This window comes from Nannospalax galili, unplaced genomic scaffold (genome assembly GCF_000622305.1).
Source record: "Nannospalax galili isolate Female #2095 unplaced genomic scaffold, S.galili_v1.0 scaffold332, whole genome shotgun sequence".
In the NCBI taxonomy this organism is placed as follows: Eukaryota; Metazoa; Chordata; class Mammalia; order Rodentia; family Spalacidae; genus Nannospalax; species Nannospalax galili.
Window position 1 is genome coordinate 3,069,237 of NW_008333794.1, and position 26,355 is coordinate 3,095,591.

The window sequence follows — 26,355 nt, forward strand, 5'->3', positions numbered from 1 at the left end:
TTAATCCCAGCACTCAGAAGGCAGAGCCAGGCAGATCTCTGTGAGAGCGAGGCCAGCCTGGTCTACATAGTGAGCTGGGGCTGCAGGGAAACTGTCTCAAAATGAAAGAAATAAAAATGGAGTGAATCAAGTTTGAGAAATTGCTTAAAGGTAAATTCCCATTTACCTACTTTGCCTAACATACTTGAGCCCCCCACATACATACACACACACAAACACACATACCACACACATTACACATCACAGGCACACCACATAACACACACCACACACATATTACACACCACAGGCACACCACACACTACACACACCACTACATACATACATACCACCCACCCACACACCACATAGCACACACACACCACATATATACACACTACACACACATACACACATATATACCATGTACCACACACACACTATCCCCACACACCACACATATGCACACCACATACCACACACACACACATCACATACTACACACACACCACACACACATCACATACACTACACACATACACACACACACCCACAAAAATACACACACCCCACACATACATACACACACACATACCACACACCCCATACACATAGCACACAAGCTGCAACAGAGATGTGGGGTGCAGTGAAGTTAAACAGTCTGGCCCTGGGCTCTGGCTGGCCTGTGGTGCTGCTGGGGTTTGAAGCTTCTGGGGTGGTGGTTCATAGCTGCTGAGGCCAGCACCAGGACCTGGCCCAAAGCCAGGAATCCCTCTCATGTCTAGTACTGCTGAACTAGAATGACTCTCACTCCTCCTCACCCGCAGGGGGCACTCTCCTGGAGGCAGTGTTCTTTCCCATATTCAAGGGCCTGGTAAGTACTCCGATCACTTCTGGAAATATCTCTGGCTTTCCTGACTAATGATGAACAAAGGGCTGAAATGTATAGGCAAGCCAGTGTTGGACAGAATTTGATGGGAATTTTAACAGTTTGGGAAAGGCTAGGATTAGAGAAATTTATGGAAATAAAATTATGGCTAAAGTTTTATTTTTTCTTTAATCTTGTATTTTAAAAATAAGACCTGTGCAGGCCTTTATGAAAGCCAGAGACTCATGAGCCTAAGATTCTGCAGGTATGGTTCCAGATCAGCAATAAGCTGAATGGCACCATAGACTCTACTGTATTTCTTGGCTCCTGGTGCATGTGAAAGTCACATTTACAGGAGACTGTAGCCTGTTAGGTATGTAATGGTGTTATGTCTACAAAATATCTACAAGCCTTTTTCTCATTTTACTTTTATTTTTAACTGGTATGTTTTCTACATGTACAGCATGATATTGCAACAGAGTTCACCCTCTCTGGTGCTCCTCACTCCTGGTGCTCCTCACCCCGGTGCTCCTCACCCCGGTGCTCCTCACCCCTGGTGCTCCTTACTCCTCATGCTCACCTGGTGCTCCTTCTTGCTTGCCCCTTGGACCTGTCCCCAGGGACTTGCTTGATTAAGGGAGTGTGGTGCAAATGCCATTCCCGAGAGGCCTTGCAGTTCTTCCAGGATCTCTTGACACTGATTTTTGGAAGGTTGTTCTTGGAATGCTAAGGCTTGGAATCCAGTGTCATGCTGAGGGAAGCCCAAATCCCACACATCTTCCCTGTGTGAGTCCTGTAGTCCACAGCCTGCTGATGTTCCAGGTGGCATGAGACAGCCATCTCATCTGTTTCCAGCTGATTTGCAACCCCAGCAACAACTGACTGCCACCATGTCCTAAGTCCAAGAATCACAACTATACCCAGCCACCCCACAGGACTGTCACATAACAGACTCTGGCAAGCCACCATGTTTGGGGTTTAAAAAGCAGCAGTCCACACCTAGTTTCCACTTAGATGGGGGCATCTCACTTCCCTTTCTGGATCTTGCAGGAAGCCTCAATCCACTGGCCAAGAGCTGATGTCCTCAGAGCAGATGTCCCTAGATCAGAGAAGTCTAGCCTTCCCTCCAAGCAGCAGCGAGCATTGCAGAATGACAATGAGGGCAAAGTACAGTGACCGACACCAGACAAACAGTGCTGCACTCGCTCGTGTACTAGCAATGCCCCTTGAAAAGCAACATGAGTGCAGATCCCTCTTGCAACCACAATAACAAAAATAAAAGACTTGGAAACATCATCTCCGCCTCAGACTCAGATGCATCCATTTCCTGGTACAACCCTCCAGGGAGGCCGTGAGCGGCTCCACGGTGAATTCATTGGCAGACCTTGCATGTTGGGAAATTTCCAGCAAATTTTGAAAATCCGGCACTGCTTCTGCCAAAGGGCTGGAGGTGCTCTTCTGCACTCTTTGAACTTCAGTGTGTGCCGAGGTTGAGATAAAATGGCAGTGTAGGGTGGCTGCTCAGCGGGGACTGTAACAGAGACTCTCAAGGATGTGCCAAAGTGTGGGGGGAACAAGTCAACTCCAAGTGACGGAGTTGCCTCAGCTCTCATGAGAATGGTTGACAGTGGGCAGCTCTGCCAAGCCTGGCATGCTCCGCGTGCCCAGCCCAGATGAGCAGACAACCTCCCAGCAGAGGCAGGCATGTTCCTGACACAGCCCTGGCAAGGGTCTCTGACTGACTCTTCCTCTACAGATGTTAATAAACCACTGCTTTCATGAGTGACACTGGCCAACGCAATGGTATCTTAACCCTTGGAAGCAAAATGCTACATTGTACACAGTCCATACAAATTACAGTGCATGACTTCTAGTGGCCTGACTCTGAGTCTTTCCCCAAATGCCAAGGTGAGAAGAGTGTCAAGAGGGTCAACGCCCAAGAGGAGGAAGGAGATAAGACATGAGGCAAAGATTTTAAAAAGAATTTTTAGGGGCTAGAGAAATGGCTCAGCGGTTAAGAGCACTGGTTACTCTTGCAGAAGAGTTGGATTCAATTCCCAGCACCACATGGCGGCAAACAACCATCTGTAACTCCAGTTCTAGGAGAATCCAACACCCTCTTCTGACCTTCTGACCCCCATGGGCATTGTACACATGGGTGCACTTACACATATGCAGGCAAAATACTCATACAAAATTAAAATATTTTTAGAAAAGATTTTTAAGCATGCCTTGTGGTGACAGACAATAATCTTTGGATGGGGTGATGAAGAGAAAGAGGGCAGACAATGGAAGGAGGCCTGTGAGGCATCTGAGACTGCATACCAGGTAAGTGAGTCCCAAGAGAAGTGGGGATATTTCTTCCTCTGGAACTAAAGTGAAGAAGAGCAGATGCCTGCCTCCTGTGTACACATCCTCTCCCAGGTGCAGACACCTGGCGGTGTGTAAGGCACATTCTGTCTAAGCACCCCTGTGTGCCAGGTGCTATTCTAGGAGCTGGTCCCTGCCCTCATGGAGTGCCATGACATTAACAAGCGGGATTCTTCCAGACTGCTGGGTGCAGGAAGAACTGAATTGGGTGGAAGAAAAGGAGACAGAGGAAGTGCTTCAAAGCAGGCACCAGAAGGTCTCCTGAATAGTCATCCTGCTCCCTGAGACCCAGGTGAAGCTAGGGAGCTGGCTGCAAGAACACAGAGTAGCAGAGCGGGGAGACAGCAGAGTCCTGTGGGGGCCAACGGGGCCCTGGGCTGAACATTTCGCTCCTGGAAGAAGGCTCACTACCAGGTCAGAGCAGGTGCCAACAGCTGCCATGGAAGGAGGGAAGGAATGGGGGACATGCTTCTTGATTGCTTGGGCTGGGACCCTGATGCACTGTAATGCTCACATACCCTGTGTACTCTATCACTCACTGTGTGCCCTCCTTGCTGTTCTGGAGCTTTCTAGGCAAATCCTATCTCTGAGCCTATGCTCAATGTCCTCTTTTCCCAGGTGTACCCTTCCCCCAGGTACATGTTCTCCAAGTGTGTCCTTGCCCATGTGTTGCTCCCCCAGGTGTACCCTTGCCGAGGTGTGCCGTTTTCCAAATCTCCTTTCTTCCATGATGACCTCTATCCAGGCATATCATTCCCGGAGGTGCTCCCCTTCCCCAGAGCACTTGACTTCCTCGCCTTCTTTAGGATTCTGCTCAGGTGTCTCTGTCACATAGCCTTCCAACCCATAAATTCTTGTGAACACAACCTACCCATCCATCCCTTGCCTCCTCTTCTGTCTTTCTCCATCACATATGCCCATGACTCCGCTCTTATTTTGTTTGTTGTCCAGGTCCCAAGGTGTTTTTCAAAACAAGCATCCAAGCCCAAGACAGTTCTGGCGCATCACTGGTGCTCACTACTTTTTGTCCAGAGTGCATGGATCTGGATGCTGCCATCTTCTGGAACACAGAGGTCCTGCCTCTTGTACTTGTTGGGTGTTTGTTTCAATGCAGGCTGAGCTCAGTGACTCATCTGCCAGCCACAGCATGATAACAATAGGGTACCCAAATCACGGGGAACCTCCTTCACCAATGCAAAGCTCTGTGCCTTGTGAGTACCAGTTCACTAGAGAGTGACTTCATGGGGGTTTGTGCAATCTACTACTAATGACATTCCATAAGCCCACAGCACCTGTCCCATGGGGTCCTACAGATTCCCACATGGGGATGAGTTACTCTAGTCATACTGGAACAACCCTAGAAACACAACCTGTGAACCTCAGCAGACTTGAAGGCGATGAGGGACAAGAGCCCAGGGGAGTAATACCAACACTTTTGTTTCAAGCAGGACTTTGGTGTACAATAGAGGTTGTTCAACATGAGCCGCCAGTGCCTAGCACTGTCAGAAACTGGAGCCTGCAATCCAGGTTCTCCTTCCTTCCCATCCTCAGCTGAGTTCCAGAAAGGGCCTGCCAGGGGTGGGTGATGATGCATTTAGCTAGAGAATGGACGAGTTCTACCTACTGCAGACAGGGCGTTGTATCAGGCAAGCCCTTTGACTACGGCAGGGCTCAGCACCTGCAGGCCTGGAAGCTGATTAGTACAGAGTCTCTAACTTTATATTCCAAACCAAGCCAGGGGACCATCACTGTGCACAAAAGGTGTCCAACAAAGTAAGGTGACCCTTCCCAGGCTGCTCTGCCTCCTCCCTCCCCAGGGCCTAACTGGCATTGGCCAGCACACAGGGCAAAAAACACAAGTGACCGCACATATCAGGGCCAGCTAAATAAGGATGCTGGTATCTTACCAGAATGACCTGGAAAAAGAGAGCGAGCGAGAGAGAGAGAGAGAGAGAGAGAGAGAGAGAGAGAGAATGCATATATGGAAGTCAGAGGTCAACTTTTGTGAATTGGTTCTCTCTTTCCACCTTGTTTAGAAGCCAGGTCTCATCATTTCCACTGTGCTGTGTACTCCAGGGTAGCTGGCCTTCAAACTTCTAGATGATTCTCCTGTCTCCACCTCCCACCCACCATAGGCATCCTGGGATTACAGAGACATGCCAACGGAGATTGACTGAGGTTAGCAGGTTCGTGTGGCAAGCACTTTATCCCCCTGAACTATCTCACCAGCCCCCATTTTAACTTTTAAAAGAAGTTCCAGGACTGTGAGGATGAACCCTCCCTTTCAACTCCAGTCTTCCCTGTAGCCCTCCTCTGAGGCTCTGACCTAGCTAAAGCCCTCATTTTTTTTAAAACATTTGACTTTCATGTGAATGTCTCCACAACATCCCATCAGACATGTCAGATGCAGAGCAATATTCATTTTTTTTATTTTATTATTTTTACTTTATGTATATAAGTGTATTGCCTGCATGTGTATAAGTGCACCTGTGTTATGCAATGCCCACAGAGGTCAGAAGAGGGCTTTGAATCCCCTGAAACTGAAGTTACAGATGGTTGTCAGCCACCATGTCGGTGCTGGGAACCAAACCTGGGTCCTCTGTAAGACCAGCCAGTGCATTTAACTGCTGAGCCATCTCTCCAGGCCCCTCTTTGTTATTTTTTGAGACATAGTCTAAATATAAAGCCTGGGCTGGTCTGAAACTTACAGTGATCCTCTTGCCTCAGCCTCCTGAGTGCTGAGATTACAGGAGTGTTTCAGCATGCTGAGCTCAGGAACAGAGGTGCTTCCTGATCCACACAGATATGAACAAGCAGCCTCTTGTGCCACAGACAGAAATTAGTCCCACCACCTTGCCCCACTATGATGGACTGCATCCCCTGAACAACAGGCCAAAATAAACCTTTCCTCCCTTTTAAAAAAAAAAAAAAGAAGAATTATTGCTTACCTTATGGTGTGACATTGACATTGATCCTGTGGTTGTTTCTTAAAATAATTTGATCCTCCTGTGCCACACATTGAACTATTACAGATGATATGATGTCACAATGAATTAGAGACCCCACATGCAAACTTAAAGGACACCTTGATATGATGTCACAATGAATTAGAGACCCCACATGCAAACTTAAAGGACACCTTGATATGATGTCACAATGAATTAGAGACCCCACATGCAAACTTAAAGGACACCTGTAATGCTTTCCCAGCAGAATAAAACTCGATTTACAAACCCCATAACAGCAGCATCGGCTACCGCTGGAAGTCCAGAGGGTGTATGTGGGTCATTAACAGTCTCTTTTTATCTTAGGCTGTTTCTTGGTGTATACTAAGCACATTGGTTTTGTTATTAATTGTAGCCTTTTAATAATTGTATGCACAGATGCCGTTACCACTTCCTATTACTGTAACGAATGCCTAAGATAGTAAACTTGATAAGAGAGCAGACAGTTGTCCCTATTGCTTTGGGGCCTATGGTGGTACTTGGTGCTGGAAGCCTGTGGCTGAGCACATTGTGGCAGAAAGGTGAAAGAGAGGGAGAGGAATAGATTAAGGTCACAGCCTCTTGCAGGTACACACCAATCATCTGAAGACAGCCCTCCAGGCTCTACCCCCTAAAGGCCCTACCTCTTCCCATAGTGACAAACTGGGACCCAGCCTTCAACACACAGGCCTTTAGGGGACATCCCAGACCCAAGCTGAAGAACAGATGATGTGTGTTGGTTTAACACTGGTGTAACCTGTAGCCCACCTGTAGCCCTCACCCTAACAAGCTAAAGGTCTTGTTCACTACGCAGAAAGCTGCTTTCCTGTCCATCACCAGTGACCTCAATCACCCTGATTGTGAGCAGCCCCTGTGGAGCTTCTCTTAGCTTGCACAGCTGCGTGGCCTCCCTCCTTGTCACAAGTAGGTTGAAGCCTGCTATGGAAATGAACCACGGCTTGTGGACACACTGACCTGGTGGTGATGTTGAGATATGTCTTGTTGGCTGTGACGAGCTATTATGGACACTTTGCAAGTCTTTTGGTGGTCTTTATATTTTGAGTAAAATTCCCAGGACCCTGTGCCTGAGTCATATGGTGTGTTAGTTATTCTTGTTGCTGTGACAAAATACCTGAGGTAAACAAATTAAGGAAGGGTTTATAGCTCATGGTTTAAGAAGGAATATGGAGGGTCCCAGAAGGGAGGGCATGGCTGCTAGACTATCAGGTGGCTGATCACATTGTATATGAAGTCAGGAAGCCGAGTGTGAATAGGAAGTGAGGCAGGGCATTATAACCTCAAGGCCCACCTCTAATGGCCCACTTCCTTCAGTGAGGTTCCACCTCCTAAAGGTTCCACAACCTTCCCAAAGAGCACCACCAGCTGAGGACCAAGTGTTCAAACACATGAGCCTCTGGGGAACGTTTCACATTCAAACCACAACATAGGCTGTATGATTTAGAATAACACAACTTAAAAATAAAGCTATAGGCTATAGTGACAACAGAGGTGGTTGCTGACCTGGGAGCAAGCAAATACCAATTGCAGGGGATGCAGAGTACAAATGTGTGTCTCTGTCATCAGCCTCAAACGCCTTAGACCCTCACTGTGTAACCACCTCGTGATCCCAGCCTCCAGCTGCCCAGGATCCTTGCTCAAACCCACAATGACTCCTCACACTTCCTTTGAACTGCCCTCTTTCCTCCATCCCACCCCAGTAGATGACCTTGCCTCGTTCTTTAGAAAGAGCAAGAAATCATGAGCTGCAATCTCAAATCTTATACCAATAGGAAACACAGGTAAAGGAAATCCACCATCCATTCACCTGTCCATCCACAAATCCATCAACCTATACCCCCATCCTCTCATCCTCCCTCCCTCTTCCAACCATCTACCCATCTGTCTGTCTTTCTTTTCTTCCTTCCACCCTACGTCCATTTCTCTGCCCACTCATCTATCCATCCACCCACCTGCAAATCTATCCATTTCCATCCCCATCCATGTACCCATCCCCTTATCCTCCCTTCCTCCTTCCCTCCCATCAGTCCCCCCATCTATTTTTATGTCTTTTCCCACCCCCTTATTGTGACTCCCCTCTCCCTTCCAGTCATCCAGTCATTACTCATCTACACATCTACTCACGTGCTACATCCTCATCCCTCCTCCCTTCCATCCTCCCATCCACACACATTCCCTCCCTCTTTTTTCCCATTCATTTGTCCATCCATAGATCCATCTACTTCATAGCCCTCCTTTCGTCCTTCCTTCCCTCCACCCATTCATCCTTCCATCCACCCACACATCCTCTCTCCTACTCTATCCCCTCCTCCCCCACGTCCCTCCTTCCAGTTGTGGTGTCATGGGCAGCCCTGTTTTCAGTTGCTTTCTCCCTTGTCAGTGGCCACACAGACCACTAATTCGTCCCTTTCTTTCTTGCACATTAAACTTTTCCTTCTCAATGGAGTCCTTCCTGATGGCTCTTTTAAATTGAGCTTTTCTAAATTTCATACATTATGTCTCTATCATATTCAGAAATCCTCCCCTATCTGCACTCTCCCATAGCTCCCCCACCAGATTTCATGCATTCTGTCATATATATCAGAGTCTATTGAGCCACGTTTGTGTCCCCAAATGTCCCTCAGTGTGAGTTCATCCACTGGAGCCTAGTCAACCTATTTTGTGTCACTTCCTTTAAGAAACCCAACTCTCCCTCTCCCAGTAGTCATCACTTGCCAGTAGTTCCTCAGCTTACACCAATGGCTTTTTAATTCTTACATCTCCATTAAGTCCTTTCCCCCTTCCCACTTGCCTTCTCTTTACCTTCCCTTTCTCAGACACTTCTAAAGGGCTCAGCCTCTACATTAGCGCTCTACCCATCGTTCGGACACAGCTCTTGCTGAGGTCCCAGAGGACTTACAGCCAGACCCTCATGCAGCAGCTCTGTTCCCCAGCATGACCTCCATAGCTATTGTCATCAGCCTTTTGTGTGGCTCACGTACCTGGCTACACTCAGCTCCAGCACCCACCCTGCCCCAACCCTGCCCCTTTCTACAGACTCAGGCCAACTGCACTACCCAGTCTCCTTTGCCTAGAGAGGCTTCCAGCTCATTCAGGTACAGGAAATCCCTGGAGCAGGGGAGTGGGGTGGCGGAGAATAAGCTCAACAGATGACCCCCCCCTCAAGAATGGCTGAAGCGGGCCTTTCATTAATCCAGGCTTTCTGGGATGATCATCTGTGGCTGGAGGACCCCAGCTCAGAGGTCTGCAATAAGAGAGTGAGAGAACCAGGACATTGAAGACTAGAGCCAAGAGAATGACCAGCTCAGAGGACAGTGTGGACTGCCCCTCAGAGGTCAGGAGGGGAAGACGGTGTGTTAAGGGCTTTTTTTTTTTTTTTTTTTTTTTTTTTTTTTTTTTTTTTTTGTATTTTGAGACAGGGTTTCCCTGTAGCCCCAGCTGGCCTGGACTCATTATGTAGACCAGACTGGCCTTGAACTCAGAGATCCTCCTGGATCTGCCTCTGGAGTGCTGGAATTAAAGACATGCACCACCACACCTAGCCAGGGCTTTTTGTCTGTTGGTTTGTTTGCAGTACTGGAGGTGGAGCTCTGTACCACAGAGCCACACACTGGCCCAGTGCAGGGGTGCAGCCTGCCTGGCCCCGCCTGCCTTGTCCTTGAGCTTCCAGCCTTTCAGATGGGGTTGGCTCCCTGCTGTCCCTACTCCTGGTTACCCCACCATCTCCTGTTTGTCACTTTAGCTTTTATAACATGTCTGTCACTGCTGTAGCATGTGAGGTTCCCCTGCCCCCCACCACCACCATCATGCCCCTGGAGATTGGCTCGCTCCTGGCAGCATCCCCAGGGCTCAGTCCACTCTCAACCCTCCCTGGGCATATGCTGCTCAGGAGTCTGACCTGCAGGGCCTGTATCCATGGCCCTCTTCCCTCTGAAGTTTGGCCATTAGAAAGTTCTGAAAGAGGAGAGAGAGAGAAGTGTTAGTTAGCTTGCTGCAATGAGACAATTCACTGGTAAAGATAAAAGGGTTATTTTGACTCACTGGAGGTTTAGGCCATGGTTGCTTGGTCCCTTGCATCAACACACAGGGAGATGACAGCATGAGTTAGGGAGCAGAGAGATCCCACCATACCCTTTGAGGGAACGTCTCTGTAATCTAAAGGCTCCCACCTCTCAAAGCTTCCACCTCCTCCCAGTGATGCCATTCAAGGACCAAGGCTTGAACACATGCACCATCAAGGGGCATTTCATAGCAGAGCCAGATAGACAGGGTGTCCCTGGTTCCCTGTGGGTGCTGTGTCACTTAACTATGGCTACCCACCACCACTAAATGTCACTGTCCCTCAGGCCTCAGCTCTGCTGTCACTGACTCTGGGGTGGGGTGCCATCCTGGGGCTCCCTAGCCAGTGCCACCCAATTGCCTCTACTCTCCAGGCTCCCACCTCTGTTTACCCCTGAGAGATTCCCTCAGACCTAGTCACTGCTCAGTGAGCCAAGACACAACAAGGCTCTGTTATGCTTTTTAAAATGCCAAATGGTCTTTTTTGATGAAATTAAAATCTAATGTAAATTGGTTTTTCATGGTTTTTTTTTCATTTTGTTTAGTGAGCTGGGGTCTCATATAGAGCAGGCTGATCTTCTTGAACTTGCTATACAACTGGAGATGACCTTGAACCCCTGATCCTCCTGCCTCTGCCACATTCTCCTTTAAATTTTTTTTTTTAATTTATTGACTGATTTTATGTGTATGTGTATCTGGCCCCCATGGAAGTGCACCACATGGGTGCAGTGCCCTCAGAGGCCAGAAGAGGGCATCAGATTCCTTGGAACTGGAATTATGGGCTGTAGTTGGCTGCCGCGCTGGTGCTGGAAACTGAACCCAGGTCCTCTGCCAGAGCAGCCAGTACTCTTAAAGACTGACCCATCTCTCCAGCCCCACATAGGCCATTTTTAGGTGTCCAGGTCTGTAGCATTCAGTGAGTTTGCAATGTTGGGTAGCCATCCTCTCCTCCCCTTGGCCCCTGCCCCCAACATCCCCACTACCCATCATCCCACCACCCACCATGGGGGTTTTTCAGTTTCCCGAGCTGAAATCATCCCCTTTACATACCAACTCCTGAGCCCTCTCCAGCACCTGGCGCCCACCACACTTTTCTTTGTCACTGTGAATCTGATTGCTTGAAGGACCTCACCTATGTGGAGTTGTAGAGTGTTTTGGCCTTTTGTTTTTGGCTTATTTCAGTACAACTAATTATTCATCCATGTTAGATTCTTCTCCCTTTTTAAGGCTTAATAATATTCCTTGATAATTTTTTTGATGCCCTTACTTTGTAAAAAGTATTTTTTTAATTTTATTGAGAGTTAGTTAGTTAGTTAGTTAGTTAGTTAGTTAGTTAGTTAGAAACTGTCTTGTAGAATCATAAGGTCGAGTCACCACCTGACCTCAGGGTTCAGTGACCCTGTTGCTGGTGACCCCTGCCTCCCACTGCCTTGGGCATTGGGATACCCAGAAAAACAGCCCAGGGTTGACCTAACATGGACAACAGGCTCCACCCAAGGCTGGAGAGGCCTGGTGTGAGAAAAGCCTTGAACTTTGTGACTACAGCTCAGTTCTTCAGAAAGAGTTCTATTATGTTCCCATGTTTTCACGTGGGTTCTGGTTAAAGACCAAGCATATCGAGACTGAGACACCACCTTTCACCTCCTATATTGAAACTCATACTGGGTCCTTCAAAGAGGAGAAATGGAGGAAAACTACTGTGAGGTCTGGGGAGATGCTCCAAGGAGTGGGGGTCACGTGTGACTCAGGTAGGAGCATCTGAATTGGGGGTCTCCAGAGATGAGTACAGGGGAACACTGGCCCCAAATTTTAAAAAGGTTGGAGCTGGGTATGGTGATACACTTTTGTAATCCCACACCTGGGAGACTGAGCTAAGAGGTTCAGTCTCAAGTTCCAGGCTAGCCTGGGCCCAACAAAACAAAACAAAATTTGGGTCACTTACCCTGCTCACCTTGACTTCCCAAGGCCATAGTCCTGGCTCAGTTAATGTTTCCTTTAGCCAGTTGCTGAGTCTCAGAATGAGCTGAATCATGCTTATACAACAGAAAAAGAAGCAGCTCTGTCCATCAGCTCACCCGTATACGCAGCCCTGAGCCCAGCTCCCCTCTAAACCACATCAGGATTGAGCAGTAGCTGTGCCCACCATCTTCCCTGGGGACCCAGACACCAGGGTCCTCCAGAGAGCTCCAGCAGCTGTCCTGGCAATAGCTATCCATCCACACCCACTCAGCATGCCTGTGTGTCCTTGACAGAGATCATGAGTTCAAGACAAAACTCTGCCTCCATCAGCACCCAGAGAGATAGAAAGGAGCCTGGAATGCCCTGATGTTAGTCTGCAGCCTGGGCTAGGATACATAAGCCATTCCCCGTATGTCTAGATGCTGATATGGCCAACTGAGTTCGTTTTCCAGAGAATACCACACAGGGCCGGGAGACAAGCTGCCTCTGTCACTTACTGACCTCAAGGATCAGTTTCTCGGATCTATAAAAGCATAGGTCTACACACAATGTTACCCTGTTGTATTTCCTTTCTTAGAGACAGGTCACTGTTTAGCCCACACTCCTGGGGAAGGAAATGACACTCTGCTGCTCCAAAGGAGGAGTTTCAAGGTTTTTTTGTTTTGTTTTATTAAGAATTATTTTAAATATATATTTTTTAATTTTATGTGTATGAGTGTATTACCTGCCTGTATGTGAGTGCACCCACGTCATGCAATGCCGCAGAAGTCAGAGAGGGCTTCAGATTCCCCTGCAACTGGAGTTAAGGATGGTTCGTAGCCGCCATTTGGGTGCTGGAAATTGAACCCGTGTCCTCTGTAAGAGCAGTCAGTGTTCTTAACCACTGAGCCATCTCTCCAGCCCCAAATATATATATTTTATTCATTAGTATTTTTTATTTTATGTGTTTGAGTGTATTGCTTGCATGTACTTAAGTGCACTCATGTTGTGCAATGCCCTTGGAGGTCAGAAGAGGGCGTCAGATCCCCTAGAATTGGCGTTAGGATGGTCGTTAGCCAGCATGTGGGTGCTGGGAAATGAACCTGAGTCTTTTGCAAGAGCAGCCAGTGCTCTAAACCGCTGAGCCATCTCTCTAGCCCCTCTGTCCTCGAGTTTCAAGGTTTTTAAACTGCCATGGCCCACACCCTGGCCATGTTACTCCCACATACAGAGCCTACTCACCCAGCTGAGCATGGTGACACACTATTGTAACCCCACATTTGGGAGGTAGAGATTGGAAGATCCCAAGTTCAAGGCCAGGCTGGGAAGCCCTGTCTCAAAAATAAATAAATAAACAAACATTCACCCTTTCTCATCCTAAATCCCATCCCACTGCAGAATCAGCTTCACATCCAGAGCCTGCATGTCCTCGGACTCAGAGCACATGGCACCTGGGTGCGGTCCCTTGAGTGTGACCTCTTGAATGCAACATGCAATCAGACCATTTGTGAATGTAAGAGACAAGTTAGCCATGAAGACAGGCCTAGGACAACTGGACCTTCCTGTTAAAAATGAATGCTGATGGAGCCAGGCAAGAATCATGAAAACCGCCACCAGAAGCCATTGAACTCATCTCTCCCAGTCATCATTTTTCCGTGGCATGTTCCCAGGTTTGCATCTCTGTCACTTCTCAACCTACTTCCTGCCAGTTGAATTTGGGGAGTCCTCGTCTCTTGCTCATCCTTTGAGTACCGACTGATACTTCTCTACAGTATGATTCTTTTAAAAACTTTGTGTGTCTTTTATGAATCTCATTTGGATGGTTAAACATGTCAATTTGATGGGATTTAGAATCTCCAAGGAAACAAGCCTCAGGGCATATCTGTGAAGGAGTTTCTAGGTTAGATTAACTGAGGAGGAAGACCCACCTTAAATGTGGGTATCACTGTTCCTTGGACTAGGGTCCTGGGCTGCATAAAAAGGAGGAAGTGAGCTGAGCATCAGCATTCAGCTCTCTGAATCCTCACCACTGGCTGGGTGTCCCTTGTATATAAAGTGATTCTTCGGGCTTCCCATGTTCTCTCACATTTCAGTTTAAACATCTAGAAGCAGTCAGGAGGTGCCTCCACTCCTGCATCTGGAAATCTCCAACTCTTTTGCTCAGTTTCTGTCCTCTGTGCTCCAGGGACCTCTGCTTGATCCTGTCCCTCTCCTGCCTCCTGGTTCTCATTGTCAGGTTAACTGGATTTACAGTAGCCTAGGGGACACACCAATGTGTTCACAAGTACATTCCCAGAGAGGTTTAACTGAGAGGAAAGACCCACCCTGAATGTGGACAGCACTGTCCCCCACCATGATGGACCATACCCTCAACCATAATAACAAACTCTTCCTTCCTCACGTTGTGTTTATCAAGAACTTTGTCGCAGTGATGTGAAAAGTGGCAGAGATGGGTCCACCTCACTATGGGGATTGCTGTTGGAGCCTCCCCTCTCCTGCTCAGTACCTCTAGGAGGACAGGGCCTCTTGAACTTCCTGACAACCTTGTTGAGACATGCAGCTTCCAAGCTGCTGTTTGAGGGCTTCCAGCACCCATCCTTCTGCCTTCTCTGTTCTAGCTTCAAAGTTCAGACCACACAGAGTTCCTGACATTTAGTAGTGTGACACACAAACTTTCCTGAGCCCCTTCTTTGTGTAGGCACACTACTCCATGCTAGGGGACCACCAAGAGGCCAAGGCCATCTTTGCTCTCATGTTCCCACGGGTGGCAGAGATATATAAATCAAATAATCCAAGAAGAGTGAAACACTGTAGTTGGAGGGTCATAAGGAAAATTAGAGCCACTGCCAGTACCTTCAGTTAGGGACAGTTTCTCTGAAGATGTGGTGTGTTAGTGGAAGCATCCTAATTCACAGGGTAAATAAGCCATAGGACAGCTATGGACCACCCCAATCCTGTTTGTCTGTACTAATACACGAGCAAATTATGTGCATTAAGTCACTCAAACATTCGTTGAGCAATTACAATGTGTTGTTAGTGTGCCTTGAGGATAAAAATGCAGCAGTAAATGCAACATTTACCTTGCCTGCCCTCAAAGAGCTACTGTTTAGTAGGAGATGCAGCTGTGAAGGAGCAGGGCATGTTGGGGATACAGAAGTGCTGTGTGGGAAGTAACCCGGGGGCAGTGAGCCAGAGAAAAGCCAAGGGAGTTCCTTAGGTTGCTGGACTGGAACACAGCCCTGAGCTCTGCATCAAGTGTCTGACATTTGCTGGCTGATAAACAGCTGTGTTGTGAGGGATAGAGGTGCCCCCCCCCCAACCCCATTAGTGTCTCAGGGTCCGCTCAAGGCAGAGCCAGTGCAAAGACTATAGTTGAAGAGAACTAGGTGCTTGGTGCATTGAAGGGACAGAGGCTGGAGCTTGGGTAGGAAAGCACCTCAGAAGTGGTTTGAGAGACAGGCGGTGGGAGGGGCATCCAGGTGAGAAAACCTCTGGACAAAGGTCCTCAAGGGGGTCTTGATTGTCTCTCAGTCTACAGCTCATCGGTAGTGAGGGAAATTACCCTGGTAATTTAAGTCTTTTCAACACTCGAGGAATCCTTAACGGGTGATCTATGTCGCCTTGAAAACAGGGACCCGCCACACCGCCCGCTGGCCCTCAGGCTCTCCTCCGAGCAGGACTCTGCGCTGGCTCCTCCTCCAGGGGGCTTGGCCTGGGCCTCGCCGAAGGCCAAGAGGGGGCGTGTCCCACAGCCTCAGCGGATGGTCCACGCCATCCCTAGTCCCCGGACTGCAGCTCACAGAGGTCCCATCGCGCTACTGGTGAGCCAGCGGCCGGCTGCGGAGGGAGGCTGCCAAGATGGGTGCTCTAGGCGTGGGACCCCCAGTGGGTGTGGGAAGGTGAAGGGGGGTGTCTCCGAAACCGGTACTCAGCCCCTTGAGGACCGGCCGGTGGCTGCACTGCCGTGCGTTGTGGGCGTCAATGGCCCACTTGGCAGAAGGGTAAGCTGAGGCTCCGACAGACCAAGAGAGCCACAGAAGGGCAAGCAGGACAGCCTGTGTCCGGTTCGCTAGTCCACTTTGAAAGCCCTCACCCCATCCTCTGCTCTGGAAAGCACTTTCTGATTGGTCAAGTCTGGGGGCCTGGCCCGAGGGCTTCCTGTGATTGGAGAGGTCCTTGTGGACCCGCCCAAACCCAGGCTGGGCTGATGCGGGCTCCCAGTCCCGCCCCCCTGCATGAACCGGGAGGGGACAGACCCTCAGCTCCCGCGCAGAGCAGGCCTCTTGCCACCTGCCTGGGAGCGAGTACATTCTGTGCAGACGCGGGCAACTAACAGGTACTGTTGGGTTCGGAGCCCAGGGCTCTGACCAGGTCACCCTGCTCCCCCTACTCCCCCTCTTGACCTTGGGTACGTTTTTTTACTTTTGTTGTACGGGGCATGGAATCCAGGACCTCTGCGTGCTAGGCAATCTACCTCCATCGTAACTCCAGCCCTGGATAAGTTTCTTAAACTCTGAATCTGGGCTCCTTATCTGTAAACTCGGGAGGGCTAACCCTGCACATCTGAGGTTGCTGGTGATTTCCTGCTGTCAGGTGTCTGGGCCCATGAAGACCATGGTGAATGTTGGTTGACTCTCACTCTAGATGGGGGAGACAACACTGTCATCCCTTCCAGAAAAGGAGCTTGAAGCCCCAGGGATGGGGACAGTCACCCAGATCTGAGCTGAAGTCTGCAGGGTACAGGACAGGTCACTCCTCCACCCTGTGGCAAGTGCTCAGAACTGTGGGAGTGTTTGTAATTGATTTTGACCCCAGGGGGACCCTGCTATCAGAGGGACAAGTCCACCCCCTGCCAGGAGCCAGAACAAAGGAGCCGTTGCAAGAGAGGATCAGCCTATAGAAAAGGCTGACCCTTGTGGCCCAGCTGAATGCCTGGCCATGGGAGGAACCCCCACTCCTACCAGCAATGCTCCTCAGCAGGCCCCTGAATGGAGAGCTCCAGCAGCCATTCTGCATCCCAGGTGCTCAGAGACTGGAAGCCAGACATAGGGAGCAGGAAATCTCAGCAGTCCTGGGAGGCTGAGGCCACAGCAGCCCCGGAGGGGGGGGGGGGATGTCAACCAAGTAGGAGTCAGAGCTGGGAAGCCACACTCCACATCCAAGGGGCTCAGTAGGCCCTCCTGCAGCCCCCACCCCCTGCTTTTTGTATGGCCAAAGGCAAACTTTAAGTGAGGGCCCTCCCTCAGCTCACCTCTGTGTCCCTGAACTGTGATATTGGCCAACATGTGGCTACCCAGCTGCCTCTCTGCAGTGAGTAGTTTTTTGTTTGTTTTTCCACTTCTTTAATCTTTCCATTAGTAATAGATGTTCAATAGGTAGTGGGGACAGGTATGGTGGTGCAAGCCCATAATCTCAGCATTCAAGTAGCTGAAGTAGGAGGGTTGCAAATTCAAGGTCAGCCTGAACTATACAGTGAAAACCCCATGAGAAAGAGGTAGAGAGAGAGAGAGAGAGAGAGAGAGAGAGAGAGAGAGAGAGAGACATACACAGATATATACACACAGGAAAGCACACACACACATACACACACGGTCTTTACCAGTTGGCTACTTTAAAAGGGAGAAGAGCTCCACCACCCCAGGTCATCAGACTCTGGAATGCATCAGGGTCTTTCCTTAAATAAAAGACTTAGAGGGTGTGGTATGATTAAAAGATTAGAATTTTTTGTCATAAACCAAGTTCTAAGTTTTATAGGGTTTGAAAGAAAAGACTAATATCTAATGTTTCTTACAGAGTCAGCCCTGTAAGGTCCACTATTTACTGATATTTTCTAATGTTTCACTCCTTCTTCCTCCTCCTTCTCTTCCTCATCCTCCTCTTCTCCCTCTTCTTTCTTCCTCCTCCTCTTCTCTTTTGAGACAGGATCTCATGTAGCCCAGGCTGGCCTCAAACTCCCTACTTTGAGGATGACTTTGAACTTCTGACCTGCCCGCCTCCACCTTCCTGCTGTGATTGCAGCCACCAGATCAGAACTCAGAGCTCGGTGCAGGCCAGCCAAGTCCTCTGCCAAGGAACTACGTCCCCAGCCTCATTATCTTTTCTTCTCATATTTGGTGTAAAAATATTTTTTTAATCCACTTAGGCCTTTTTGGAGCAAAACGTAAACTGGAGAACTATGTTTATTTCTTTAAATTAATGCCAACTTTTAAAGTAGTTTTAGATTTTCCGAAAAACTGAATGCAAAGCTGAGTTCCCACACATTCACTCTGCCCCCACTTTCCCTTATTAAACACTGCTGCACTGTAGGCCCGCGTCAGTACAGTGCAGTCAACTAACATTCGTGTTTTATATCGGAGTTGGAGTTCACTTTTAGTACTGTGCAGCCCTCAGGTTTGGGCAGTGTATAAGGATGTATATCAGGACTGTAGAGATGGCTCAGTAGTTAATAGCTCTGGCTGCTCTTACAGAGGACCCAGATTTAGTTCCCAGCACCCACATAGTGGCTAACAACCATCCATAACTCCAGTTCCAGGAATCTGTCACCCTCTTATGACCTCTGTGGGCATTGCTTACATGGATACACTTATATGCAGGCAAAATATCTATACACATTAAATATATGCCCACCACTGTGTTAGCTTTCATAGAGTGTGCCCTACCCATGTATCTTCCCCTCAGCCCTGGCTACCACTGATGTTTTCATTAGCTCCCTGGGTCTGACTCTTCAGACTGCTGTGCTCTTGCAATGAAAAAGGAGGGAGCCTTTTCAGGTGGCTTCCTTCATGTGGTGATTTACATTTAAGTTCCCTCCCTGTCTTGCTGACTCCACAGCACGTTTCTTTTTAGTTCTGACCTATGTTCTGTTGTCTGGATGGACCACAGTTTATTTCACTCACCTACTGAAGGACATCAAGGCTGCTTCTGGGTTTGGACAGTTATAAATAAAGCTGGTGTCGACATTTGTGTGTATGGGGCTTTTTAAGATTTATTTTTAATTAGGTATGTGTATGTGTGCATGAGTGCAGGTGCCTGCAGAGGCCAGAAGAGGGCATCAGATCCCCTGGAGTTACAGATAGTGTGAGCTGTTGGACATGGGTGCTGGGAACTGAGCTCAGGTCCTCTGCAAGAGCAGCAAGTGCTCTTAACCACTGATCCTTGTCTCCTATACATGGGTTTTTTATGTGGACAGGAGTGTTCTGTTCATTTGAAGAAATAGCAACGAGAGTTGCTGGATTTTTTGGTTAAACTGAGCTTAGTGTTAGAACAGCCTGTTGTGGCATTCCCGTCAGCTGTGAACAAGAGTTCTCCCACTCTGATTTCTCACTGCTCTATGTTCCCACCTGTTCTGACAGGTGTGTGGTGGCATTTCATTGCTGTTATAGTTGATGATGTATGATGAGGGCATCTTTTCATATTTTACTTTACACGTATGCACATCTCTGATGAGGTGTCTCTTGAGGTGTTGAGCTCATGTTTTAATGCAGTCGTTTGACTTGAGATTTGATTTTGGTTTCATTTTTTGTTTGTTGTTGTTTCAGCTGGTTGGAAACTCACTATGTGGACTAAACGGGCCTGGATCTCACAGAGTTCTGCCTGCCTCTGCCTCCCAAGTGCTGGGATTATAGGCTTGCACTAACATGCCTGGTGCTTGATTTATTTATTTTCTAATGTGTATGAGTGTTTTACCTACATGAATGTAAGTACAGCTGTGTCATGCAATGCTCAGAGGCCAGAAGAGGGTGTCAGAGCCTCTAGAAGGCTGTTATGGATGGCTGTTAGTTGCCATGTGGGGGCTGGGAACAGAACTCATGGCCTCTGCAAGAGCACCCAATTTATCTTAACCTCTGAGCCATCTCTCCAGCCGCCATGGACTTAAAGAGTTTTCCAGGTCAGTTCTTTCTCAGATGTATCTTTCACAGATATTTTCTCCCAGTTTGTGGCTTCTCTTTTTATTCTCTTGATAGTGTCCATTGCAAAGTAGAAAGGTTAAATTTAATGAAGTCTGACTTATCAATTCTCTTTTTCATGAAACCTTCAGTGGTGTACTTTGAACATCATTAACAAACATAAGCTTGTCCAGACTCGTTATCTTTGATAGCTTTATAGTTTCAGTTCTGTGATGAATTTTGACTTAACTTTTGTGAAGGATGCAGGAGCTATGCTTCACAGTGGCCACCTGTGACAGGATGGACAGTGAACTGTGCCATCCCCACACACAACCCCGAAAGCTCACACAGCATAGACTAGAGGGGGAAAGCAGCGAGCACAGTGCTGTGTCTGAAAGGCCTGTGAACAGACAAGCCACGGAGTGGCTCTGTGCTGTGGGAGGTCAGGCTGTTCTTGGGAGGTGGTGACTCGGGGGCTTCTGGAGCTTTCCTTTGCAGGGTGCTCACTTCAGCAGCCTGTTCTGGGTGGAAACGCAGGGAGGGGCTGCACACCTGTGGTTTGTGTGCTTCTGCATGTTGAAGTGCATGCTGTCTCGGTCTTTTCCCTGAATCGTGCACAGTTGGTAAGCTGACAACTCAGAGGTAGGTATCCAGTGAGCACTATAGGTTTTACAGATATGGATGTTGGGAAGGGATGCTGACCTTAGTAGACGTGTGCAAATTCTTCTTCATTCTATCCATCCTGGGCCTGTCCTGGGGCACTCCCTGCCTCCAGGCACCCTGTGTTTTGGAGGTTGATATGGGCAGCCCCAGAGGAAGATTCCTTTTGGCCCCTCATATGGAATAAGCCTGGTGTGGCCTCTTGAGGAGTGTGATGGATTTCTCATGAACAGGAACTGAGACTCTGTGTGAGCTGACCGAGGTCACAGAACTGGTGTAATATATCTCTGAGGGCATATAACCAGATTTCATGCCATTTTGGAGGGATTCACAAAAGGACTCCCTAAAGTACAGTCACTGTCTGATCTACCAGCTGCCATCACAGTCTCTACCTTCATGGATGTTGGGGTCACCTATGTCCACATCCTCTGACCCCTTGTATGATGGTAGTTTCTCTGCCACAGCCTGCTGCCCATAGAGCCCCAAGGGTGACCAAGGCATGGCAGGTCCCTCTGGAACCAAATGGTTTTTCAGAGGCACGGTGGCTAACCCTGTGTCTACTCCTTCACCAGGTGCCTTCCAGACCTCTGCTGTCATGAAGATCGCTGTGATTGGACAGAGTCTCTTTGGCCAGGAGGTTTACTGCCAGCTGAGGAAGGAGGGCCATGAGGTGGTGGGTGTGTTCACCATCCCAGACAAGGATGGAAAGGCAGATCCTCTGGGTAAGGACCCAGGGGCAGGAAGTAGGTGAAGGGAAAGCCACCCACTCAGGAAGAAGCGCTGGACAGCTGGGCAACCTTTAGGTCTTGTTGAGCAGCCCTGGCTGGAAGGCACCATCCACCTTCCACCCTGATGCTGCTCTGACATCAGCTGGCCGCTGGACTCTCCTGAAATGAAGTGACTGTACCTCCCCACCTGACTGTAGAGCGAGGTCCTGGTCCTGACCACAGATGCAATGTGATTAGCTGCCTCCTGCTGCCATAGAGAAACCCAGCTTGTCCCAAGTCCCATTGGCGGTTCTCTGATCAAGCATCCAGACTTTGCTGCCTCTGGTTCTTGAAGCAGCATCTTGAGAATCACAGTCCTGAGTTGTTGAGTTGTTGCCTTGGATTGGGGGCCCAGCAGGGTGAGGTGCTGGGACTCCATGTTAGGAGTAGATCCCAGCCACACATCAGCCTTGTCTTTGATGGAGGACTATAGGGTAGAGCTTAAAGATGGGAGACCAGCATTAGGAAAAGAACTTGTAGGACAGGACAGGCACAGGGCAAATACAGCAGCCACAGCCTGACCTCTGAGTCTCAGCCCTGCGCCTGACCACAGCATAACCCATGACACACCTGACCCCACAGCCTGAGTCTTGCATGCAGGCACTAGTGACTACTAGATAGTACTTCCCAGATACAGACCAAGCCTGGTTAGGGCCACTACTTGACCTTGACTTCCAGGTCCTACAGGAGTGTCACAGTGGGGCGGGTTTGGAAATGCAATTCAACCTGACCATGTTACAGCCCTCTTTCCCTTATGACTACACATCGACTGGATTGGTTTTCTTGTTGTGACAAAATATTTGACAAGAACAACTTGAAGGAGGAAGGGTCAATTGTGGCTCATGGTTTGAGATTACAGTCCATCTGGCGGGGAAGGTATAGCTGTGGGTGTGGTGGTAGCTGTGGCAGGAGACAGCTGGTCATGTTGCATCTGCAGTCAGGAGGCAGAGACTCAAGCTGGTGTGCAGCTGGCTTCTTTATTCCCTTTTTATTCAGTCAGTCTGGAACTCTAGTCCATGGGATGGCATCACCCACATTCAAGAGGGTCTTCCCTCCTCAGTCAAACCTCTCTGGAAGTGCCCACATAGATACACTCAGACACCTGTCTCCTAGGAGATTCCGAATCCAGTGAGCTTGGCAATGAAGATTCACCATCGCACTAACATGGTGGTGGAAAAGGGGACACCATTAGGCCATTTGGGGGCAGACACCACACCAAAAGTTCTGTCAGAGAAGTGACTAAAGACATGCCATTGGTACTGAACAGAAGGCCACAGGGAGCCTCGTGGAGTCAGGGGTTGTGGGTGCCACAGACCGATCCCACCACCGGGCTGGAGATAGGAGTTCCTGGGGCTGCAAGAATAGGAAATTGATGGCTGTGACTCAGGCCTGTAAGAAGGCAGGAGGGGGCCTGCAGACTGGGACTAGGACTCACAAGTGCAGGTGTGAGGAACAGGGTGTGCACATTGGGGCTAGCTCTGCAGATTTAGGGAAAAGGGATTCAGCTGCTGCTCTGGGAACAAGTTCCTTTGCCTGAGGCGGCAGGGTAGAGCAGTGGGCAGAGGACAGGATCCCCACAGGAAGTACCAAGCTCCTTCCCTCCCTTCCAGTCTTCCTTCCTCCAGCCCCTCCATCTCCCCCTGGTGAGGGAACAGCTGACAAGGCAGAAATGTAGCTCCCAGGGTCCCCAGCCTCCAGGGCAGAGATCTGGGGAGAGAAGAGACATGAGGAGAGGAAGGGGGAGAGGGAGATGAGAAAAAAAGAGAAGACTCAGTGCTCAGCATGCTGGGCCTCTGGAAAGGAGTGTAAGGATCTGAAGGAGGAAGGCACTTGGAGGCCATGATACTCAGAGGAGGCAGTGCCCAGTCAGGAAAGTCACTGAAGGTCACTCAGAAGCCAGTACCACCCCCACCCTGCAGCTGGAAGAACCTCTCTGGCAGTGGGAACAGGGAGGGAAGGGCTCAGAGAACAGGCCAGGAGCCCGTCTCTGAGCAAACACAGGTGACGGTGTGTTGGCACTATCTCTCTCCACAGGCCTGGAGGCTGAGAAGGATGGAGTGCCCGTGTTCAAGTTTCCCCGGTGGCGGGCTCGAGGACAGGCTCTGCCTGATGTGGTGGCCAAATATCAGGCCCTGGGCGCTGAGCTCAACGTGCTGCCCTTCTGCAGCCAGTTCATCCCCATGGAGGTCATCAACGCCCCCCGGCATGGCTCCATCATCTACCACCCATCTCTGCTACCCAGACACCGAGGGGCTTCAGCCATTAACTGGTGAGATATAGGTTTACCCCTCCCCCATCTGACTGACCTGCCACCCTGCCTCAACCTGAAGCATCTCTCAAGGGTGGCCAAGTATACTGAGCCTGCTCTAAATTGCCATGTGTCATCCAGAAACATGGTAGGCAGTGTTAAGACAGTGTACTGTACAACAGCGGGGACAGGCTGAGGGAATGCTACTTGTGCCACACCTATAGCCAGGATAGAGAGGGCAAAAGAGCCTGTCCTAGGAAATCTTGGGGGCTGCAGAGAGCAGGACATGTCAGGGTTCCCACATACTTGTCAGTGTATCGTGGAGGTTGTTACCTAAGACAGCACAGTTCTTAACCTGCTGCTGGTACAGGCTTGGCAATCATAAATGTGGTTTTTCTTCTTCCCCTTCCCAGCAGGTACCAGCCCTCCTGGGGAGGAGGGGCCTTCCTGAAAGGTTGCAGGGACTGGGCTGAGAGGCAGCTCCCAAGGTGTCCTCTGTGGCACTTCCTCTGAGCATTTCCCTCTGTCCCTTCTAGGACTCTCATTCATGGAGATAAGAAAGGGGGCTTTACCATCTTCTGGGCTGATGATGGCCTGGACACTGGGGACCTTCTGCTCCAGAAAGAGTGTGAGGTACTGCCGGATGACACCGTGAGCACCCTGTACAACCGCTTCCTCTTCCCAGAGGGCATCAAAGGGATGGTAAGGCTGGGAGCTGGCCACACCTGCCCTCCCCTGACACATCTGTTCTGCCGCAGGCTATTCATTTCCAGGACCTCGGCTCTGCTGGCCTTCCCTAGAAGCAGGTGCTGGGCCCAACATGGCCAGGCATCTCCCCCAAATTCCAGGACTCTGGAAAGAGGGAACATTCACTTTAGGGTTTCATAGAGACAGGAGAACTTGTATTGAATGAAAAGGAGCTCTGCTCAGAATGGAAGGCACTCAACTCAGAACACTAGTCTGAAAGGGACCATTTGTTGTTTGGGTTGTTGACAAGTCCAAAACCAGGTTGCGGCAACGTGGAGGAGCCCCAAAGCCTGCTCTGCATCACTGGGCTCTCTCTCTCTTTCTCTCTCTCTCTCTCTCTCCACTTTCACCCCCTTTCTATTTATTTAGTTTCATCTTCAGATCAGGTACCCTGAATGAGAGGAAAGCTCATTGACTCCTAACTCCAAGCTTCCAGTTCCCCATTCAACAGGATAACAAACCCTGTTTCTCCCTATATGCATGAATGAAAGAAAGATCAAGGAAGACTCTGATAGGGCAACTTGGAGTCATGCAGTTATCTGGACCCATTTGTTGGCCAGAGCAATGGAGCATGATGATTGGCTGCTTAGTCACATACTTCCTGCTGTGGCCAATTGGGAAAGGCAAGCTACTCAGTTGCATGTTGTTCTAAGCTCTCCACAGAGCAGGGCTGCAGAAAAACCAGAAAGGATATGAATGCCACTTGATACAGCCGGTGTCCACAGAGAGGCCCCAGAGGACCAAAGGCAGCTGGTTGAATCAGGCCAGGAAGTTTCCAGAAAAAGAGTCTTGGCATATGGCACTGGGCAAGGTGTCAGTCATGTACAAATATCACTGCAAGCCCCATGTGAGCTGCCTGGTCACCCTCAGCCCAATTTCACATCAGCTGCCTTTCATCTTTTATGTTTTAGTTGTGTTAAACAGTAGCGAGCAAAGTCATCTTGCTGGATACTTAGCCTGGATTCCACACCAAACAGCTCAAATAGCCATTACACTGTGTCCAGGGCAGCTGGTGCTCACATGTATTTATTTAAATTAATTATGATTCATTGTAACTTAGGAATTCAGGACTGGGGCTGTGGCTCAATAGTAGAGCCATTACTTTGTATGTGGGAGGTCCTGGGTTCCATCCCTAGCCCCCCCCCACACACACACTCAGTGCATCAATTCTTTGAAGTCCCCAGTAACTGCAAGGTTCCTGTCCACTGTAGGAGTGTATAAACACAGACCTTGTTTAGCACTGTAGCATGTTCGAAGGCAACTCTGGCTTTAGAATTTCTTGTATCCTGTGTCTTATCAACAGTGGTGCCTCTGGGTCTCTTCCTTTGGGTCCTCCCTTGTGGTGGGGTGCAAGCTCCTTGGCTCTCCTCTTCATTCCCCGTATCACTCAGAGATGCTACTTGACCAAGGACCCACAAGCCCACTCAAGCCTCAGGACCTATTTTCCTTTGAGGCAAAGAAAGTTCTAGACAGCAACATGCAACCTTGCCTGTCTTATGCCTGGCAAGGGCTTTGCACTTTTCCTCACCTAGAGATCTAGAAGTGGGAAGACCTGTGTGATCCAAGGCTGCGTGTGGAGTCGGTGGTCTGTGTCCGGTGTGTTTGCTTCTCCTGTCCGTGCTTTGGCAGTTTCTCAGATGCCTGCTGTGTGGAGCGCAAGGCTGGGTGTGGGCAGGATCCTGCTGCTGGGGAGGCCAACAACTGAGTCTCCATACAGGTGCAGGCCGTGCAGCTGATTGCTGAGGGCACAGCCCCTCGCCTCCGTCAACCTGAGGAAGGAGCCACCTATGAGGGCATTCAAAAGAAGGAGACAGCCAAGGTGAGTCTTAGA

The 26,355-nt window shown here is 49.3% G+C and overlaps 1 protein-coding gene across 3 annotated transcripts in view; it reads left to right on the forward strand.

Annotated features, from left to right (window-relative positions):
- The first annotated feature begins 15,967 nt into the window (after window positions 1–15,967).
- Window positions 15,968–26,355, forward strand: part of Aldh1l1 (aldehyde dehydrogenase 1 family member L1) — a 47,292-nt gene continuing 36,904 nt past the window's right edge. For 2 of the 3 annotated variants that reach the window (XM_008828586.2, XM_008828587.2), the window contains exons 1-5: window positions 16,447–16,552; window positions 21,335–21,484; window positions 23,564–23,798; window positions 24,314–24,479; window positions 26,242–26,343. In XM_008828586.2, coding sequence (XP_008826808.1) covers window positions 21,358–21,484; window positions 23,564–23,798; window positions 24,314–24,479; window positions 26,242–26,343 — 630 coding nt within the window. In that variant the 5' untranslated portion in view covers window positions 16,447–16,552; window positions 21,335–21,357. Of the gene's footprint in view, window positions 16,038–16,446; window positions 16,553–21,334; window positions 21,485–23,563; window positions 23,799–24,313; window positions 24,480–26,241; window positions 26,344–26,355 lie in introns of those variants that run through there. The other variant, XM_017797012.2, reaches the window with a different exon arrangement.